The sequence below is a fragment of the Acanthisitta chloris genome, unplaced genomic scaffold, assembly GCF_000695815.1.
Source record: "Acanthisitta chloris isolate BGI_N310 unplaced genomic scaffold, ASM69581v1 scaffold37992, whole genome shotgun sequence".
NCBI lineage: Eukaryota > Metazoa > Chordata > Aves > Passeriformes > Acanthisittidae > Acanthisitta > Acanthisitta chloris.
The window spans coordinates 4-22,471 of NW_008659429.1; the positions used below are offsets into that span (position 1 = coordinate 4).

Below are 22,468 nucleotides of genomic sequence, written 5' to 3' on the forward strand. Positions count from 1 at the left end.
GAGGGTCCCGCTCGTCCCCGGGGCGGGGGGCGCTGGGGCCGCCACTCCGCCAGGCAGATGCCACGTCAGCCCTGCTGCAAATGTACAGAAGCACCATAAAAATAGGGAAAAATAATCCACAAGGGAGGAAAAATAATAAAAGAGCAGAAGCGTCGGCGGGGGGAGCAGTGGAAGATCCCTCGTGGTGCCAAAGCCTCCCCGGCAGGACCCATCCGGGGCTGCGCCCCCACCCATGGGTGCACTCCGGGGCAAAGCCCGGCTCTAGGTGGCTGCATAGCTCCGTTCCCCATTCTGGGGCAGAAAAGAGGGATCTAGGTGCTTTCTGACATCTGACTTGGGCAAACTGAAGCTGGACACAGACCCTGGGCAGTGGAAGAGCCTGGAGGACACTGAGCTTCCTGAAGCTTTTCCCTGCACCTTCCTGGCACCTCCAGCCCAAATTCCACTCCTGCTCAGTGACACTGGGGCAAGGGACCCTCAGGAAAATCCCTGAAGGCAACATTGTTCCCACAGGAATGGAAGGACAGGGATGTGGCAGTGGCTGCAAAGGATGCTGAGCATTCTCTTACACTGCCTCAAGAACACTGCTCCTATCCCAGGGATGCTGAGCATCCTCTCCTCCTGCTGCCCTCTCCCAGGGATGCTGAGCATTCTCTTCTCCTGCTGCTCCTGTCCCAGGAATACTGAGCATCGCCTGCACCATGGGACTGTTTTGTTGCTGGACTCCCACGGACTGGGTTGGGGGACATGGAGTGCTGGTGGCCTTACCTTGTCCGCTCAGCTCCCGGAGGGAAGCCAAAGCTGGTGGGAGTCGGGGAAGGGGTAGCTGAAATATCCGGTGATTGCTCGGGAATGGGCGAGTGGGGCACAGTGGGGAGCTCGGCAGGTGGCGCGGGGGGCTGCGTGGACGGTGGGGCGGAGGAAGCCTTGCGCCCTGATGAGGTGCATCGGCGAGCCACCCATGAGGTGTCCATCACCCTGACACCCATGCTGGAGGGACACAGAGACAGGGGCTTAGCACCCACCCAGCAGGAGGGGACCACAACCACTGCAGTGCTACTCCCTAGGGGTGCTGGTCCCTAATAATGCCTCTTCCACTGGGAAGCTGCTGGGAATGAACCTCCATGGCAACAGAACAGGGGTGGCAGCATGGGACATGCTTGTGTCACCCACCAGCCACTTCTCCCTTCTCCAGGTACCAGCAGGCACCAGCATTCTCCCAGCACCCACCCAGCACCCTCCCAGCATACTCCCAGAATCCTCTCAGCTGCTTCCCAGCACCATTGCAGAGGATACAGTACCTTTGGATTTTCCTAAGGCTGCATGGGCAGAAGCACATGATTATTAGTGTGAAAAAAAACACCCTAAAACTGGACAGTACACAGGGTGAGAGCTCACTGCTGGGCAAAGGAGCCATGAGGACAAGGGGCTTTGAGAGAGAGGGCAGGATGGGCACAGCAGGGATCAGGCCTATGCTAGAGATGGAGATAGCTTGGGACGTTTTCTGGAGATGGGAAGAGCCTTGAGGACATTTCTTGGAGATCGGGAGAGCCCTGGGGTGTTTTCTGGAGGCAACTCAATGATCAGTAGTCTCTGTGAGGTGGCATAGGGGGGCAGGCACAGGAAAGGCACAGGGAGCAGAGTCCACAGACTGTGGGGATACCAGGACACCCATCTGCACAGCCCTGGTGCCAGACCATGGACCACCCCACTCCCATCTGCATTGGGCTGGGGGCAGGTGTCAAGCCCCAGCCTCACCTGAGCATCCCCAAGAGCCCAGCATGGAGAACAGGGGGTCCTCCCACCCTGGGACCACCCAACCTCCACCAGTTCAGTGCCACCCACCCCAGTGTGGTGGCAAGCTGGGGATGCTGAACATCCTCTCTCACTGCTCCTAGAATGCTGCTCCTCTCCCAGGGATGTTGAGCATCCTTCCACCTGCTGCTCCTGGGATACTGCTCCTATCCCAGGGACACTGGCATAGCCACACCTCCCTCTCCCCAAACCCTGGCAGTGCAAAGACCCTACCCATCCTTCTTGTAAAACTCCAGCATCATGTTGTCCGTGGCCACACTGAGGGGTCGCCGTGCCTGGTCATGCTGCCGGCGATCGGCGTGATCCATGTCCGGGGAGGGCATGGAGCTATAGTTGGCATTGTGGTTGATGTGCACGGGGCTGCCATAGTTGCCCGTCACGTTGAACTCAATGTCTGGGAGGTGGGAAAGGACAGGGGGTACGTTGGGATGTGTGTACTCAGAAAGCAGGAAGATTGGGGATATTTGCACAGCAGAATGCTTGGGAGGGTCTCAGAGCAGCTGTGTTGGGCTCACAATTATGACTAGTCTTGCCAGATCTCTGCCCGAGCCCTCTCTAAGTCGAGTCAAGCTGAGAGGGCTGGCAAAAATAAAACTGGGAGCTCAGCATCCTCTCCCCAGGGAGGATCGGGAGGTCCCAAAAAGCCCATCCTGACCCCATGGCCACAGGGCACAGTGTACCTCCAGGGAAGAACCAGTCAGCATGCTGGATGAGCGGCTCAATGATGCCCACGATCTGCAGCGAGACGGTTGTCATCATCTCCGTCATGTTTCTGCAAGGTGGTGGGCAGCAGCTCAGCAACCCCACTGCAGTCCAGCCTTATTCCCAGCAGGATTTGGCCCTAGACCTCCCCTCATCCCCTTCCCCAGCATCCCTCTGTCATGCTCATTGTCCACCTGATACCTTACCCATCTGTCTGTGGCCAGAGGAGGTTGGGCCCCAGCACGATGGCCACGTTGCTCGGTGTCATTTTATTCATGTCCTGGTACTCAGTCAGCTTGGCCAGAAATTTAATCACATACCTGGAAAGCAGATCCAAAATGTGTCGGTGTATTGATCACACCCTCTCTGTCCTCTCCCCATGTACTGCAGGTTGTGGCTCACCTGATGTTGTTGTAGTTGGCTTTGGGAAGCTTCTCGCAGGTGTTCCAGAGAGCCTGCAGCCGCTTCTCCTGCTCCGGGATGCTGCAGGGAAGTGGGAGAGTTACCCCCCCATCCCCATTCCATCCTGGATGGATGCCTCCATCCCTGCCCTTGAGGACCCTGTGAGATGCTCATGCTGCTACCAACACCATATAAGTAAATTAACCCCAAAAACCCAGACAAAAGGAGAAAGAAACATTTTGACAGCAGGTCAGATGCTGGTCCTCTCTCCATCTCTATGGTACCTGCCCAGGGTTTGTGTTTTGGGGATGTGTTTGCTTTGAAAGGAGAAATCCCTGCAAACAGACCCCCCCCGACCAACAGCCCACTCTCCCACATGCCACCCTCAGTGACTGTCCCCCCACTATCATGCCACCACCATGTCCCTGCTGCGCTCCAGCACTCCCAGGGCAGGTAAGGGACTATATCCAGGCACCACTGAGGTGGTTCCTGCTGCAAACCAAGATACTCCTTCTCCCACTGCCCTCAGCATGTCATCCCTTCCCCAAACAGCCCCCTGCAGTGCGCCCCTCAGTGGCGCAGTCCTGCTGAGTTTGGGGCGCTGGTGGCACAGGTGGGAGTTCCCTCTGCCAGCTATCCCCCAGAGTCTGCACATCCCTCCAGAAACAGCACCCAAGGGTGTGCAGAAAGGTGCTGGGAAGGTTCAGCCACATTGGCCAGGGTGCTCTGGACCACTCTGGGAACACCAGGGGCAGGAGACATCAGGCTCACCCTCTCTGTGACCCACAATCTCAAGGAGCATCACAGAACACTCCTGGCTCTCAGACACCAGAGGAATCATCCCAAATGCTGTAAGCCATGTCAGAAATAACTCCTGGGCTCCCAACCATCCATGGGGACCCAAGATGCCACCACTTGTGTCACAGGGGAATGGGAGAGATGTCCCAGACTCACTTGGAGGCCTGGATCCACTCCTCGTACAGCTCAAACGTCATGAGGGGCTCCGGCAGCTCCCGCAGGTAGGACTTGAGGGCTCCTGTGGCACATGAGGGACACAGGGATTGGCACTGCAGGTGGCACCAGCTGTAGGGCACCAAGTGATTTCGCTCCTGGACATTTCGACTCCCATCCCTCCCAACCTTCCCACCTACCATATCCTAGAGCACCTGCTAGTCTCCTTGGCTTGGAGGAGGCTGTAGGACCCCCTAACCCACAGAAACCACCTTGCCAACCCCATTAGTCCCTCAACCACCTCCCCGATTCCCCCCAACAAGTGTTCTCCCAGATCTCCATCACTTGTTTTTGTCTAGGATGTCCATAGCCCCTTATCCTGGGAAAAGGTTCCCATTGGGAAGCCAGAGTTCAATCCTGTGTCTGCCAGAATGCCTGGCCCTGGAGGGACACAGGGACTGGCGCTGAAACCTAGCTAACGCTTAATGGCAGCCCAGTGAGCTCAGATTTGGTTTTGGAGAGGGTCTTCCCCCCAGAAAAGGTAAAAGAAGATGGGAAGTTTGATGATAACATTAATGAATCTTCAGCCCATGTCTCTAGCCTGTCCAGGTCCCTGTGGATGGCAGCACGACTCTGGGACATCCACTGTCCCCAGATTTTGTTACCTGCCAAACTCACTAAGGGTGCACCCTGCCCCATCCACCAGGTCATTAATGAAGGTGTTAAACAAAATCAGCCCCAGTGCCAACTCCTGGACTCCGACAGCTACTGGCATTCAACTAGACTTTGTGCCACTGATCCCGCCCTTAGGGTGCCCATGGCAGGTGCCTAGGAGGGCCACCCCACACACCACCTCCACCCCACCATGAGGAGCCTCTACCAGCAATGGCATGTGGGTCGGCCGAGTACTCCTGCACATCCACCACGCAGCAGTCCAGGGCTGCCTTGAGCTTCTTCAGCTTGGAGGCAGAGGGGGCCACTCGGAAGAGACCCTTGGCAGAGGACACAGGAGAGCATCAGACAAGCTTTGGGGCTGGGGATATGCCCAGAGCCCCCCTGTTCCTCACCCCTGCCCTGGAGGCACCCCTGTCCCCTTCCATCATGCCCAACCAAGGTTGGTTGGATATGGGACCCACCTCCTCCTGCATTCCACACTCCAGCAGCATCGTCACACATGCTTCCACGGGGAAGGCAATCTCCCGCCCGCTGACAGCCAGGTGCTCCTCCAAGGGCTTCCCAAAGCAGGGCTTCTCCATCCACGCCTCTGTGACAGGCAGAGCACGTGAGGGGAGAGGGAGGATGGCGCCGGATCCAGCACACCCTCCCCAAAAGGCCCTTGGATTGCTGTTTTGGCAGTCAGATGTTGCTAAAAGAAGATCCTCCACCTTTGTCCTGGGCAGCTCAGGAAGTGCTTTTTAAAGATAAAATCTGAAGTATTTTCCAGTCTTCACACGGATATTTCAAAGAGACTGGTTAATGTTTTCTGGTGGGAGCAACCATAGGCAAAGCTTTGCAGTATTTTCCCCCTCCTTCCACTACAATTTAAGGCAGGAAAATTTTGTGGGATTGAGAGAAAAAAGAGTACAAATCTCTCCCTGTTCTGCTGTAGCAATGGCAGCACCACAGACTCTGGCCCAGGAAGGTGCTGCTCTCCAGGCTGTCGTGAGGGGCTCACCCCAATCTCAGGCTGACAGCCCAGTGCCTATGGAGGCTGCGCACCACAGAGTGATGCCCTAAGCCTCCCCCTCGGTGCTGCGTTCCCATGTCTGATGCTGCACTTTATGGGGATATTCACAGAATCACAGAAGGGTCTGGGTTGGAAGGAACCCTAAAGACCATTCAGTCCCTGCCATGGGCAGGCACACCTTCCACTAGCCCAGGTTGCTCCAAGCCCTGTCCAACCTGGCCTTGAACACTTCCAGGGATGGGGCAGCCACAGCTTCTCCAGACAACCTGTGCCAGTGCCTCATCATCCTCACCATATTTGGGCAGGTTCCCCCTCTCCACGAAGCTGACTGGATCCTGTGCCCCCTGACCACATGGGACGGACATGGGATGCCCTCCCCAGTTCCAGAGCAGGTGGGATGCAGACAGGACAAGCAACGGGAGGATGCTCAGCCACAAACCCAGCACCACACCATGCCATGAGGTCACGCAGGAGCCAGCTCATTGCTGCAGCAAAGCCCTGCATAGTGCTGGCATGACTCAGGGCCCCTCAGTGTCACATGCAGGAATGGGACAGGTCCCGCAGGCACTTACCCTGCTGGGCTTTGATCTGGGGCAGGACATTCTGCAGAAGTGCTAAGGACTTGCGATGGTACTCTGCCTGCACTTCAATCAGCTGCGGAGAAACACACACCAGCAGTCACCCCGGGGACAGGGATGCAGGAGTCCCGTGGGGCCAAGTGGCACTTACAGTTTGAAAATAGTTTGCATAGTCTACTTCTTTGGCCACAAAATTGTACATGTCAGCCGAGAGCTGATCCTGTGGAGAGCAGAGAATTAGTCGCTGTGCCACTCATGCTGCCCTGGTGCCACCACGATGGCCCTTTCCAAGGTCACTGGAAGGGACCAGCTCGGTCACACCAGGAGCCAATGTGGCAGCGCAGCACATGCTCAAGATGTGCTTGGGATGTTGAGTATATGGTAGCACCGTGGGGTTTGCTTTCTGCTGCCCTGCGAACACATCCACCCTCACCTCCCACTCCAACCCAGCTCCATCCCAAGCCCTTGGCACAGACCAGATCAGTGGGGCATTGGGGGCTTCCTGCTCCAAATTGCAATGAGCCCTTAGCACCAGGACACAAGTCTTTGCCCTCATGCTTGCAAAATAGACTTTGCCACTTCCCCAGTTGCTCCTCTCTGAGAATCTCCTTGGATAACTCAACTGTAGGAAAATCATCAGGACTTTAAAAACATGTCCCAGTTGCAACATCCACCACTGTACAGTGAATATACTGGGGGCAGCTCTTGGATGTGCTGGCCTGCTGGAAATGTCTGGTTGTGTGGGGCAGCAACACCCCAAGATCGGGGGAGACAGCCCGATTTTGGGACTAGATTTTAAAGGACGTGCATTCTGGTTGTGCCCCTGGAGAACAGAGTCAGGATTTGAGACACACACACAGCTCCATCACCTGCCCTAAAGTTGCCCAACAACTACAGCACCGTTTGCCCAGTTTTTGGCATTTCCTGTCCCAGAGGAATTTAAAGCCACATAAAATTTTCGATGAGTTTTATCACTGAGTCCCACAGCCTGTGACAAAGGTGCTGGCGGGACCATCACACCTCATTCAGCCACTTTTCCCACTCAACATGGCCCTGTGGGATGGTGGTGGGGGTGATGTGCTTGGCACATGCCAGCACTTCCGGCAGGTGTTGGTGATTAAATTAAGTTTACTTATATAATCTTAGAAATTAATTGTGTGATTACTTAGTGTTTGGCTGCATTGTAACTTGCTCAGTGGGCCCTGCCTGAAACTTAGCATGGGTGAACTTCAGATGAACCCTGTTTGCTAGCATGAACAGCTGAGCAGGGGAGGAAATGGAGACTGGATCCATTTGTCCCACCAGATAAGAGGACTCAAGGGAAAAGACCTTCAAGAACAGGCAACAGATAAGGGATGAGACCTTGGTAGATGTAAAGCGGCGGGTAAACATAAATCAAGCTTGTCACTGAGCTGCACAAGACACAAGGTAACAACAGTAAATGGTCTGTCTGTCTGGACATGGAGAGAGAATTCAATGCGGTGTTAGAGGACCCCAGATCAAAAATCACCAGGTGTGAGCACATGAAGGAGAGAGCATCAACTGAAAGGGTATAAAAGTCCAAGGGTTTCTTTGTTCAGAGTCCCTGCCAGATGAAGTTGTTCTTACTGCTGTACCATTCCGTTATGAAATTAATTTTTCTTGGAATTTGACACCACTGTGGGAAATCTAAAGGAGAGACATTTCTTGGTGACACAGGAGAGACCCTAGGCCACCACTGGATCCTCCTACCTTCAAACATCCAACTGCCAGCATCAGGTGAGTTCACCTGGGACCTTTGGAGCGGGAGGCACTGAAGGGTGAGTATTAAAATTCCCTGAGCAGATTTGGTGAAGCTTCTGTAGTGGGTTTGAGCCCCTCAGTGTCAAGGGAAGTTTGGGCCCTTCCCCCACTGCAGCTTGCTTACAGGTGCACAGCCTGAGCAGCACAAGGTGTAGGGCGTCCGGACCCCTCACAAGGCACAGGGGTCTGAGTCCTTCACAAGGTGCACATAGAAAGGGCTTCAAGCCCCTCTTAGTGCTTAAAAATGATGGGAAATAAACCCAGCACAGCAAAGGCAGAGAAATATGTTTAACAGCAGATTAACAGTGCCAGGGCTGGGTTTACTCAGTCTTGAGCTCGCTGGCTCCTGCCAGGATGGGTCCCTGGGAATGGGATGCTCTCCAGCTTCAGCACGATGGGGACAAAGGAACTAGGGATGTCCTGCGTGGGTGGTGAGTATCACCACCATGCTGCGTTTGGGGATGGGAACCAGCCAGAGGAAGGTTTAACATGGGCAGTGGGGCAAGAAAAGATGAAGAGCAGGGTAAGAGGAGAGGCTGGAGGTTTTCCCAGGTCCTCCTGCAGCAAGGAGCAACCCCCCCAGGAGCCCCAGATACCCTGCAGATCTCCACTCTGTTGGCTGCCTCCTCCATCTCTTCCCTGAGAGCGTCAGCTTTGGCACCCGAGGGCTGCAGGTTGCTGGCCAGGCCCGAGGACTTCACAGACTGCTGCCACCTGTGGAGAGGGCAGATGTGTCACGGGGAGCGCAGAGCAGTGGTCAGATCCCAGTTGACTTGGAGGGCAGCTCCGGGGAACCCTGAGACAAGCCCAACATGGACCTCAGGATTGAGCAACATGGAGATGATCCCAGTCCAGCTGGGACACAGCATCCACTCCCAGCCCCAGTCATCCCCACCCCCACAGCTGCACGCTCTGGGCTCTAATGAAGAAATTATTTTCAGTAGGATAATGAGCCTTATCCAGGCGGGAGGAAACAGGAAGTTGATGGGAGAGCCTTGATATGATACTGGGGACTATGGACACCTCCCAGACCTCTCCAGCTACCATGATGTGGGGGGCTTGGCTAACAGCCCCAGGCAAAACCCCAAGTGCAGCTTGCCAGGTCCCACCACAGCACTGGGACACAGGACAATCCCCAGCACCCCTCAGTGCTACTCCGTAGTGCCAGGAGCACATGGCTCTTTGCCGTCATGTGATGACCTCGCCAAGATAGAGAAAAACTAGATTTCTGCCAGAAAAAAATACTCTTTCTGCAGAAGGCAGGCAAGGAAAAGCGATCTATACATTCTGCATACAGGAGCAGAAATTTTGGCTCACTGCAGAGCTTGACTTCAAGGTACATAGTGACGCAAGTGAGACTTACTGTCCCAAGGGAACTGTGGTGCCAGGGCTCTGGGACCTGCTCTCCCTGGAGCTACCCATCACTTGGGAATTTTTATTTTTCATAAAGCAGCTTTGAAGCTGCTTCCTACCTCGTCCTGGAGGAGTCCATGTCCAGCACAAGCTTTGCCAAGTGCTTCCTCTGCTTTTGGATGTTCGGGATTTCCACCTGCAGCAACACACAAGAACAGGAGAGATAAACATCCCTGGAGAGGTGTCCAGGGATGGGTCACACCTGATCACGACTTTAGGAGTTTGAGCTGGGGCAAGCCAGGTGGAAAAGAATTCAGCTCCCTCTTTTAACATCATCAGGGAGATGGCACAGATAATCCCTCCTCCACTTCCCACCTGGGCTGTGTCACCCCTGACAGCCCTGATCACAAGCCACATTCCTCAGAAGAGCATCCTTGGGCATCAATGCTTCTTGCCTTGCAGAGCTGGATGAGTGCAGGAAAAGGGATTTTGGGGATGGCATTGCAAAGCCCCTCTGGGGATGGCATTGCAAGGCCCCTCCATGCAAGGGCACCACTTCCCAAAGAATTTGGTAGAAGACATTTTGCTGGGCCTAAAAGGCAAAATTGAGAAAAAAATGTTGGCAGTAAGCGGGAAAAGGAGGGGGGAAAAGATCCTCAAACCAACAGAATGTGTTTGGAGCTTGAAAAATGGGTCAGAACTAGGAGTGTTAACGCACTGCCTTGAGAAAGGCAGAAAGGAGGCAGAGTAGTGAGAGCAGGTGAAGGAGTCCTGCAGGACATGGCCCCAGCAGCCAGCCCAGCTCCAGGGGTCAGGAACCAAATAAGCTGCCAAAGTGGTGCTTTCCCCATTTGAATGTGAGTCCAGCACAGTGACACCCCAACCAAGTGACCTCCCACCACTGCTCACCTCAGCCAGCACAAAGAGGGGCTCGATGACGTCTCTCTCCACCTGTAGCTCAAAGTGGATGAGCTCCTGTGCCAGTTTGTCCTCCGCCTCTCCGCACAGCCGCAGCATCTTCCTGCAAGGTCACCGGCACAGCTGGGCACCATGAAGCTGGGGGACATGGGGGCCGTTCTGCACCCACAGGGTGGGCGAGGGCACTCAGCACCCCTGGTGATCTTGGCAGAGGCATGGGGCAGCCTGTCCTTGGCAGAAGGCTGGAGGGAGGGCAGCAGCCAGGAGACTGTGGGCAGCCTAGGTATCAGGAAATCTCATTCCCTAAGTTACTGTAACAGTTATTATTATATTATGATATGCATTATTATTATTATATCAGTTTGAAATTGTATCCACTTTCGCAAGATATACAGATATATAGATATATACATAGTTTACACTGTACACCGCATTATCAAAGGACTCCAGCTTATCACAAGGAGAACTGCACTACAAGGTGATCGATCCCTGCACTACTGAGATCACAATGAGCATCCCAGCCCCCCAATACTGCTGTTAACCCCATTATTATCTGGCATCATGAATAAAGAACAGCAGCAATTCCTGGCAGCAAAATTCTGGCAGCATCCCAACACTCCCCAGCAGCATCAGAGCACTGGGGGAGACCCAGGCCCCCTTACCCCAGCAGGGAGTCATCACCCAGCACAGCCGATCCCTCCATCAAGCACTGCGCCAGCGTCGTCAGCGGCAGTTTCTTCTGCAAAGAGAGGGGCTGTGTTCCCACCCCAGTGGCCCCTCACAGCTCCCCACCACCCCCCAGTCCCTGGAGCCCTGCCGCAGCCTCACGGAGCGCTTGTCAGCATCCACGCCTTGCTGGCCCTGCAGACATGCCGTCAACTTCTTGTGGGTGCTGTGGGAGACCTGCTTCACCAGCTCCAGGCGCTTCTCCACCTGCAGATGCAGTGGTGCCCGTCACCTGTGTATCCCACCAATCCTGCACACACCATGCAGGGACATAGAGGACCTTGCTTTTCCACCAAACCAATTTGAATTGCAGCTGTGTTGATTACAACAGCCCTGAAATTCAGCCCAGTCTCAGGGCAGGTATGCTGCTGCCCCATCTTAGCCCTGGAACAAGGCGGGGGGCTGGATCCAGAGCAGCCTCTGAAGCCCCAGTGTCCACAGGTGAAGCAGTGTTGTCTCCCTCCCAGCCCTTTCCCAGCCTAGTTTTCAGGTCAGCTGGAATTGGATCCAGTCTTGTTTCTGCCACTCTCTCCACTGAATTATCTCCAAAAGGTGTAAAAATCTACCATGTCACATTGTTGGAGCCAGAGATACTCTGAGAGCTGGAGCACCTGTGCTCTGGAGCCAGTCTGAGAGAGCTGGGGATGTCCACCCTGGAGATGAAAAGGCTCTGGCTCCTTAGAGCCCCTTCCAGTGCCAAAGTGGGCTCCAAGAAAGCTGGAGAAGGACTTTGGACAAGGACATGGACTGACAGGACAAGGTAGAATGGCTTCAAACTGCCAGAGGGCAGGGTTAGATGGGATATTGGAAATAAACTGTTCCCTGTGAGGGTGGTGAGGCACTGGCACAGGTTGCCTAGAGAAGCTGCAGATGCCTCAACCCTGAAGTGTTCAAGGCCAGCTTGGACGGGGCTTGGAGCAACTTGGTCAAGTGGAAGGTGCCCCTGCCCATGGCAGGGTGCATGGAATGAGATGCTCTTTAAGGTCCCTTCCACCCAAATCACTTTATGATTCCATGAATTCGGTGATGGATTTGTGAATTCACATCCTTTTGCTGGCACTTTCCCAGCTGCCTCCCTCCCAGGATGCACAGGAAGCCAAGAGACCATGACCCCCCAGCATCAACAGCTGATGCTCCAAGGCACCATCTAAGGCTTTTTGCTTGGCTGTCTTGCTGAAGTCACTCAACTCATCAGTTTTGGGAACTGTCCACTCCTGTCACAGGTCCCTTCCCCAGGGCAGGATATGGAGCAGCAGGCACCCGCAATCTGGCCAGCCCTATCAGGATGCCATCCTGGCAGAGAAAAGACTGGATCCAATTCCAGTTGACCTGAAAACCAGGCTGGGAAAGGGCTGGGAGGCATGTGGGATGGAGACAATGCTGCTGCTCATGCTCCCAACCCCCTCCTCCTACTCCCAGCCTCTTTCATTCCCGTGGGATATCGCGGCACTGACTGACACACAGCTGCTGCCGCATCCAGCACCCATGGGTGGATGCCCGGGCACCCATAGACACCCTGGGAATGAATCAGTCAGACCAGGCAGAGAAGCTCACCTGCAGGAGATCTTCACTCAACACCTCAGTCTTCTCAGCTCTGCAAGACAAGGAAGAAGATAAAGCATTGGTGAAGGATCCGGCAAAGGTGCCAGGTGCCAGGGCGGCACACTCTTTATCCCAGTATGTGCTCTTCCGTTGGGATGCAGGTGGTGATTTAAGGATCTCTAGTTCCACTGGCCATCGGCTCCTCTCCTAAATAAGCAAAGGATGGATCACCTTCATGGCTCACTGCCGTGTGGCAGGGTGCTCCCCTGATCTCTCCCTCATTTTACAATCATCCCCAGCAAAACAGGGATGTTAAAGTCCCAGGGGGAACTGTGCAGTGCTGCAGAGGGAGGCGGTGTGTCTATGAAGGAAAGCATGTCCCTGGGCTCCCCACACTCTCAGTGCTGTGGATTTCAAGAACACAGTCTGTCCGCACGACTGAGCCTTCTTGGGCTGATGCAGTGACTGGATTTGCAGTGGCAGCTGCTGCCTGGGGCCTCGCCATAACCCTTCCTGCTGCTCACTGGAGACGGATTTACTGCTCCAGAGTTCATGTCATCCACTGTCTTCACTAGCACAGAGCACTGGGGATGTAGAAGGAGACACAAACCCACCATCCCTGGCCTTGCATGGGCCTGCAGCATCCTGCCCGTGGAGCCCATGGCTACTCCTCACCACTGCTGCTCAGGCTCATTTAAACCATCACACACCAGACCATTTATTCATTTTTCCAGGGATCTTAACAAGTCCAGTGCACCATCTCACTTGAAAAATGATGTCTGTCAAGATGTGTTGGGACAGAGCTGTGATTTAGCCAATCAGTCCATAAAGGTTGGTTAATGAACAGCAACCCAAGGCCTGGTTGATCTTTGCCATCCAAGCTGGTTTCTCAGCTTGGAAAGATGGAGGGAAGTATGAAAAAAGTGGAAATAAGGAGCAAGCATGGTCAGAACAAGGCTCAGAGAGCAAGCCTGGCACAGCAGTGGCTCATCCACAAATGAACCATGTCCAAAGCATTTTAGAGAGTGTAAATCATAGAGTGAGTTAGACGAGACTCTACAGCTCATTTTGTTCCACCCCATGCCATGGGCAGGGATATCTCCCACTAGCCCAGGCTGCTCCAAGCCGTGTCCAACCTGGCCTTGAACACTTCCAGGGATGGGGCAGCCACAGCTTCTCTGGGCAACCTGTGCCAGTGCCTCACTAAATCAACGACATTAAATCTGCTTTGTAAATTGGTTTAAAAATAAATTTTAAAAATAAATAAATTTTAAACCCACTTATTTATTTCAATTTTAAAAAAAAGAGATTTAAATTAACAATTAGAACATCCATATGATGCCCAAGGGATGTGCTGTCTGTCTAGGAGCAAGGGCTGATCAGCTTCTCGTCCTCTTCTGCAAGTCACCCTCACTATGATTTAGACATGGTTGGAAACACCACAGAATTACCACAAGCAGGGAAAAGAGCAGCAAAACTCCACTAGCACAGACACAATGCCCGTTCCCACTCCCTCACCCTGGCTCGGGATATATTTAGCATCCCGCAGGAGTGGGAGGCAGCAGAGAGTCAGGTGAGTGTCACACAGCCCCGGGCAGGGACCTCCAGCACACAACCCTGCTGCTCGCTTGGCACCTTATGAATCCTTCCAAACCTTAAAATAAAAAGTGATTTTTCTTCATGTGTTTTCTCCTCTTCCAGCCAGGATGGTGGATGGGATTTGCACACCCCATGGTCCTGCGCTGGCAGGTCTCTCACCAAGCAGCCACAAACCAACATGTGCTGTGCTCTGATGTGCATTTGGGAAGCAGAAAAAGATGTTTTGAACAGATTAAAAAAAATCTGGTCTTGATCTGCTTTTAAGCACATCGTCAGTGTGAAAAACCCCAGTGGCTTTAATGGAGAGCATCTCCCCAGCACAACTCCCAGCACCAGCACTACACACCTCAGGATGTTCAAGCAGATTGTACAGCTTCCCAGTGATTAATATAGCTGTTAAAGGGGGGAAAAAACAGGCTGCAGTGTTGAATAGATGGGAATAAGCAAATAAGCTGTTGGAGCCACTCAACACAGCTGCCCAGGGCAGGGGCAGAATCATGGGCACACAGCAGGAGCACAAGTTTCCCCCCTATGGGAGCTGGGATGCTTTCTCCTTCCCTCCTGCTTGCAGCAGGGACAGGGGTCTCTGCATGGCCTCAGGGACACCACAACCACCAGCTATTGCAATGAGCATGTGGCAGGGCTGCAGTGGACAGGGGACATGGCAGTAGGAGCTGGGTACCACATCCTGCCAGTGCTGGACACCAGCATCCTGAGCCAGGCGTCACCCTGGTCTCATGCCTTGGCTTGCAGAACAGGGTAAAATGTGGCCCCAGGAGCCATCACGGGGTGTTTTTGCAAAGCTAAAGCAGGGTACAAGTCTCTTGCCCTGAGGCACCTGGATCCTACAGGCGATGCCACCAGCAGCTATGGCAAAGAGCTATGTCAGGAGATCCTAGCCCTGGGATGCACCAAAAAAACTACAAATAGTGTCCAGAGAAGGGCAACGAAGCTGGTGAAGGCTCTGGAACATAAGTCCTACGAGGAGAGGCTGACGGAACTGGGATTGTTTAGCCTGGAGAAGTGGAGGCTCAGGGGTGACTCTCTACCACTACCCAAAAGGAGGTTACAGCCAGGTGGAGGTCAGACTCTTCTCCCAGGCAACTAGTGACAGGATGAGAGGACATAGTCTCAAGCTGTAGCAGGGGAGGTTTAGGTTAGACATTAGGAAGAATTTCTTTCCCGAAAGGGTGATTAGACACTGGAATAGACTGCTCAGGGAGGTGGTAGAGTCACCTTCCCTGGAGGTGTTTAAGGAAAGACTGGACATGGCACTCAGTGCCATGGTCCAGTTGACATGGTGGTGTTTGGTTATGGGTTGGACTTGATTTCATAGGTCTTTATCAAACATGACTAATTCTGTGATTCTGTAACTCCCCCCAGAGAAAGTCTCTGTACTTGCTCCCACTGGCAGCACTCCAGAACATACAAGTCATATACAGGAGCACAAGAACTGAGTGGTGCCTCCCAACCCCCAGCACACCCAGCCCAAGCTGCTCCACGTGGCCATTTTATGTGTAAAAACTAAACATCATCCTATGCCACCGACATTGCACTGTGCTCCAGCTCTGTGCAGCTAATGCCACTGGGAAAAATCCCATTATATCCATTACATTTCTAAAGTCTCAGCCTAAAGTTAACACGGTTTTACAGGAGCTTATACGGTTTCATGAGCCATCCTGTGAGGCTGCAGCAAGTGATGCTTAGTGGCAAACACACAGCCTGCCTAGGAGCATCCAGGGAGATGGAGATACTCCTGCACACCCTGGGCTTTGGGGTGTATTTTTTGAGTGTTCAGCTTGCACTGGCACTCAGATGCTGAAGAAGAACCCAGTGCTCCAGTGCCATCTCGCTGGTACCCAGGGATTTCCCCGGGGCACCCAATGGGGATAGAGAAACATGATCCTACTGCCTTTTCTGGAGCAGCAAGATGGCAGCATCTCTCCAGGGATTTCTGCAAAGCATTTCCAGTGCGTTCAGCCCTGAGCTTCTTTGCTCAGATCTTCCTCTTACTCAAACCTCCCTGGTTTGTGCTTTCTTCTCCCTTGCAATATCGTACTCCAACCAGCCCCCAGCTTGAGAACGGATGAAGGTGTCTCTGCGTACCCCAAGCTTTCTCATGTCCTCTTCCCATCCCCAGGGAGAACCATTCACTCGCTCCTCAGATTCAGGAGCCCCAGCTCCTGGTTTGCCCTCCAGCTGTTGCCCACTCAGACCATGTGGGACTTTGGAGCCCAGAACAGGAAGGTGCTTCCAAAATCACAGCTCTACAGAAACCCACTGACAGTGTCAAAAGGAACCAGTCTGGATGTGACTGATAATGGGAAACATGTCTGGCTCCATCAGAGGTGCTCTCCCGGTTTCAGCCTGGCATCTTGTTCCCAACCAAGGAAATCCCAAGCCTCCTCCAGACACACCTGAGCCCATCTCTATCATGCACCAGTTCCTCCCCAGACCCCTGAAAGCTTTCATCACCAACCTCCAGCCCTTTCTGGCATCCCCCAGTCCATCCCCAACATACTCCCAGCACCCTCCAGTTCCTTCCCAGTCCCCCAAATCCACTCCAGCCCTCCAGCCCCCTCTGTGCCTCATTGCTGGCTTCATACAAGCAGCAAGAGCTGAGCAGGGATGCTGCTGCCTGAGTCATCACACAGATGCATGAATTCTACCTCTGCCATGGGGTAACAGTCATCCCAAGCCCAGGGGGTAGTAGCAGAGCTCCTGCTTCCACAAACCCATCTCCTTCCCAAATTGCTCTTGCACCCAGAGGAATTACTTGGGGGTTCCACAGAGTCAACAACAGGGAACAGAGGAGAACAGGCTCCTGCATCCTGTGGCAGCTGGTGGCTACATCAGTCCTCCCTTCCTCATGCCCTGTCAAACCCAAAATCCCATACCCCCAAATGATGCTCAAGGGTCTGGTGTGTGGGAAGGGGCGATCCAGTGGCTGGAGTAGACAACCATCAGAGCAGGCAACAGGTGGCACCACCAAAACATCTCCTATAGGCACCAGTTTAAGCCAGGAATGGCTTCACAAAATCCTTTACACCCATTTATTTTCATGTGGGTATTTCCTTCCCCATGCCTTGCAGGGTGGATGAGTCCATGGGCACTGTTGCTGGGACACAACACCCAGGAAATGGAGGTGATGGGTTTTGCCTCGGCAAAGGTCAGCACCCAAAAGAGGGGTGTGGGGACTCCCTAAATTTCATGACTGGTCCCTAATCTTCCAAACCTTCATGCCTTGAGTCACATGCATCCTGCGGGAGCATCCCTTGGAGAGGCAGCCAGCATTACCAGCTTTCAACACTTTCTTTCCCCTTTCCTTTAGGCAAATAAAAGCCTGCTCTTCCCCTTCTCCTCCAGATCTCCACCCTGGAGTTGTTTTATCCAGCACAAATCCAGGCACTCCTCAGCCAGCACCCAGACACTCTGTCCCTCCAAGCAGCTGGGAGAAAAGGGACAATTAATATAGAGAGTTAAAGCAAATGAGTGGGGGATGCAGTCACAGTATGGTCAGGCATTTGCTTCTGCAAAAACTAATTGCTGCCAGCAGAAATCAACACCAACAAAGCAAATTAAGTTGATTCCCAAATAAATACATGAGCTTCCAGTGCCTTTACCTGAGGAGATACAGCAGAGCCAGTGCTTCCCCAGAGCATCTCCTGATGCCAGCAATCTCCTGGCTGGTTCCCCTCTGATGCTCCAACAACCCAAACAAGGAGGAGCTGGCCTTGCATTTGACCCTGAGCCAGCAAAACTCCAAGCACAACAGGGATTCTGTGGCAGCATTATCTCTAAATGGGAAAAACATCATTCCTGGGCAGTGGGCAGTGCTTCACCTGGCGTGGTGACAGCATGAGCACGGACACATCTCCAGAGGCAGAGCCTGTGATGTCTCAAGGACTCTCTTGCCCACACCTCCTGACCAAAATATCCCTATCACCCCCATCCCTGACCACCCCTCACTGCAGTCTGCCCATAAATATTTAATCACTGTTTAATTACCAACACTGATTCCAAATTTCTCCTTGCTCCTGCCTAAAAATAGCCTCATGGCTGAGCACAGGACAGGAAGGCACAAAACCCCAGCCAAGGCCATCCCACGCTGGCAGCGTTAACTCCTACGGGTAAGTCTGCCCCACATCCCACACAGGCATGGGGACAGTGCTCAGCTCCATCTTTGTCCTGCTGTACCTCCCTCCAGTGCCACCACAGCTGCCTTGGGGCTGGCACCCACAGGAAAATTCCAGGTCCTCGAGTCCCCAAAGCCCAGAGGTGAGGTTGGTGAGGCAAAGTTCAACCACACAACTTGCATGAAGCACTCAGCATCCGTTGCCTGTGCTGGAGGGAGAAGTAAGCCCCTCAGATCTCATTCAGGCAACCCCTGTTGCCAGGTACTACGATCCAGGCTGGATGCTGGTCCAAGGATTGTGCTGTCCCCAGCTTCTGCTGCCATCTGAGCTCTCCTAGCCACCACATCCATGAGGAAACGCAATCTGACAGCTCATAAGCAGGATCCACCAAGCCCAAACGGATTCTTCTTGGTGCCTTTTTAGCAGGCAAGAAGCAAACCATCAAATATTTATATCCTCAAATCGCTGCTCAGACCCCCAGAGGGACAACTCCAACTGCAACATGCAGTGAGACACGGTGAGATGGTCCCTCTAGCGCCTCCTCCAGTGCTTCCGGAGTTTGTCCTGCCAGCGGGTGATATGGTGAGACACTCCCTGTGTCCCAGACATGAGGCTAAAGACAGTGATGCCCACCCAGTGGGCCCAGTGCCAGGACTCAGCCCCTGGCAGCTCGCCTGCCTTTGGCTGAGCCAGGCTGGAAAAGCAGGATGGAACAGGCAGGGAAGGTTGGTCCATCTTTCCTTCATCCTTCTGCCCACAGCTGGGAAAACCAAAGGAATCAAAGCAAAATGGGTGACAGAGTTTTAAAGGCAAAAAACCCTCTTTTCCTCATCTCCCGCTTCTTTCCCAGCTCCAAGCTCTCTGCGTCAGCATCTTTTCGGCACAGGGTGCAAAGAGCCCTTTGCCTCTGGCTCCTGGCACATCCTTCCCTGGGGCTGCATTCTGACCACACTTCAATCCTGATTTAGAAATCATGAAGAAACCCCTGCAGAGCTCAGGGCTCTGAGGCTGCTGGAGTAGGGACAAAACCCTCAGCCTGCTCCATGAATATTCCAGTTTGTCAGCGCTGCTGCCTTGTGAGGAAGATAAAAATATCCCCAGGGCTGCGGAGATGCTGCCAGCACCATTGGCAAAGCCAAAAATGCCAAGAAGGTCTGCTGACAACGACTAACCAGCACCCCAAAGTGCAGACAGGGGGCCCAGCTATTTAAAGGGTGTTGTTCCCTCCTACAAATCCCATTGGAAAAATCCCAGGTGGTGCTTTTATTCCCTCTGTCCTTATTTTGTACAAGTGCAATGAAATACCCTTATTTCTTGCCGACTATTCTTGTGGCACCAGGAATAAACCCTCAGTGTTTAAAGGCTTTGTATTGATGTCCTGGTGCTTGGAAAAGCATTTGCCTTGAGAGCCACCAAAAGTGATGACCAGCCCAAAATGCCACCGCTGCTCCCTGGGATGGGGGATGTTCAGGTAGGACCAAAAAGAAAAATCCAACCCATCAAAGCTGCCACCATCCTCCCCGGTGTTCCCCATGCCGGCCATGCCAATTGGGACTCCAGCCGTGCCATTCTGCACATGGCTGCAAGCACCTGTTTTAATCTCAATGGAAAAAAATACTCCATATTGAGCTAATTCTGGAAAATTCAAAGGGCTGTTTGGGCCTCTGGAGCAAGATTGATGGCACCCTCGTGCCATTGCCCCACCACCTCAGAGTGAGGGTGAGAGCTCCTGCTGGCTCAGCCCCCAATGGGATGGATAAATAAATACAAAGAAAAATAAAAACAGTTTGCAGAAAGTATGCTCAGAATGTTTTACAGCCACTTATTGATTTATCTTCCCCTTTTCCACCCCACAAAGATAAATATTATGGCCACTTTCAGACTGGGACCAGTAATTCTCCCCAAGGTCAGGTACATGGGGCTGGGCCAGACTGAGCATTCCCAGATAGTTCTATTAATAACTCTGACTCTGACTCCAACCTTAACCCTAATCCTGACCCTAACTGTTACCTTAACCCGAACTATAACCTTGACCTGGACCTAAACCTTAACCCTGACCCTAACCCTAACAGTAACCTTTGCCCTAACTCTAATCCTGCCCTGAACTCTGACTCTCACCCTCACCTTAATGGGGACCCTCACCTTGACCCTAACATTAACCTCGATCCTCAGCTGCCGATGGTCACTCACTCACCCCACCCCAGTGCCAGCTGCAGCCACCTCACAGGGACAAAGGGCTGCTCCCACCTGTCTCCTTGCTACAGACCTATGGAAGGGATGTTCCATTTGGCTGCCTTTTATGCTCCCTTTTTTTAAGGAAAAAAGGAGCAGGAAAAGCCACCAAGGCTTGGGATCCCCCTCCGCACACCCCACAGGGTGGCTGGGCAGATGTCGCACTGTGTTTACCCCGCCCTTGTGTTGGTGGGGTAAGCACAGTCACCTCATAACAGCAGGATCTTTGAGCCAGGTGCTGCTGCCCACAATGCTCCTGTCTTCCCGCAAGAGACTCAGGACAGACCCCAGCCCCAGGACAGCATCTGTTCTGGTGGTCCCCAGACTCAGGGGCACTGGCACTGCAGGGTTACCGTGGCCCACTGGGGTTTGGTGACATGCAAGGGGGGACACCCCTCACACACCGGAGGGTAACAGTGCATGTACTCCAGTGAGCTTCCCCCAGGGTAGACAAAACATCAGGCTTCTATTATTATTCCTTATTTTAATTTATTATGCCTTATTTCCATTTATTACTCCTCATTTCCATTTATTATTCCTAATTTCTATGTATTATTCTGCATTATCACATATTATTCCCTATTTCCTCTTATTATTCCCTGTTTTCATCTATTATTCCTTTTTTTCCATCTATTATTCTCAGGAAGAAGGATGCTCCTTGCCTTGTCGGCGGCACCATTTTGAAGCCTGGTGTATGTGGAGTGCCTGGCTCATGTCTCCCACGGCAGTGGCAGGGGGAAGCTGGGGACACCCCTCCCCCTGCAGCCCCCAGCCGCGGGTGAGAGACGTGGCAAACCTCCTCGGAGACGCACCAAACCTTCTCAGCAGATCCCGAGAGTGAACTTGGCCCGGCGCAGATGCCAGAACAAAATCACACTGTCCCCAAAACAGCCTCCTCCTGCTGCTCCCCTAAGAGAGGCAAGCGCTGGTCTCCCAGCACTCCCACACCACATTCCCACACCACGTTCTACTAGCCATGTTCCCTGTATCACACTCCCACACCACACTCTTGCACCACGCACTCGCACCACATTCCTTGTGCAACATTCCCACATCATGCTCACCCTGTACCACACTCCTGCACCACGTTCCCACACCACACTCCTGTACCAGATTCCCACACTGCTCCCACGGCAGATTCCTAGAGCACACTCCCAAATTACATTCCCTCACCACATTCTTAGCCCATGCTCCTGCCACCGTGCTCCTGCACCATGCTGCTGCCTGCCGTTCCGGTTCCCACAGCACGCTCGCTCCCTCACCATGTTCCCACAGTGGATTCCTTCAGCAGGCTCCCAAACTGCATTCCCATATCGAATTCTTACACCATGCTCCTGCACCATGTTCCCACACTGTGCCCTGGCTGCACCACAGCAGCAGCACCACGATGGTGTCCACTGCCATCCCACCTCGTGCCTGAATGCCGTGGCTGTGCGGCAGCACCATGGCCTCCGGCCTGGCCATGGACGCAGCGCCAGCAGGATGCGCTTCCACTGCATGGGGGACACAAAGGAGGACACGGGGGATGACAGTGGAAGCCCAAGCCCTTGGCACTGGGAGGCATGCTGATACTGATGCCCTGGCTGTGCCCCAGCAATGCACTGGGAAGAAAAAAAAAATCCTCTTCCCACCCACCCCAGCTGCAAAATCTCCAGGAATTACACAACAGCCACCATCAAATCCCGGGTCTGGCTGTGCACCGGCGCACATGAGCATCCCCCATCCACACTCCAATGCACCCCTGCCCCACAGTCAGCCAGGGACACCCATGGTTACTGGGAAAGCAGGGCAGTGGGGCACCCAACAGTATCAAAGATGGGGTGCCTGGGCAGTGGGTGTCCCTGTGGCCTGGCCCTGGAACAGAGGGGGCAGACAGGGCAGTGAGTAAAGGAGGCAGAGTGTCAGGCAGGGGTAAGGGGGACAGCAGGGCAGGGTGGGTGCAGAGGGACAGGTAGGGGTTAAAAAGAAGGCAGGGTGCCAGCAGGGACAAGGTAAGGGCTGGGCAGTGTGGTAGGCAGGGAGCAGGCAGCAGGCAGACAGGGATC

General features: G+C 53.6%; 1 protein-coding gene across 1 annotated transcript; it reads right to left on the reverse strand.

The window, feature by feature from the left end:
- Nucleotides 1-768: 768 nt before the first annotated feature.
- ARHGAP44 (Rho GTPase activating protein 44) lies at nt 769-12,508 on the reverse strand (the record flags this gene model as incomplete). Its single annotated transcript, XM_009069388.1, has 17 exons — nt 769-990; nt 1,302-1,319; nt 2,029-2,209; nt 2,496-2,587; nt 2,724-2,837; nt 2,920-3,000; nt 3,874-3,955; nt 4,751-4,862; nt 5,007-5,134; nt 6,130-6,211; nt 6,287-6,355; nt 8,514-8,631; nt 9,390-9,466; nt 10,180-10,291; nt 10,851-10,927; nt 11,017-11,121; nt 12,469-12,508. Coding segments are annotated over 17 exons (1,710 nt in total), but the record flags the coding sequence as incomplete, so codon positions are not given.
- Nucleotides 12,509-22,468: the final 9,960 nt, after the last annotated feature.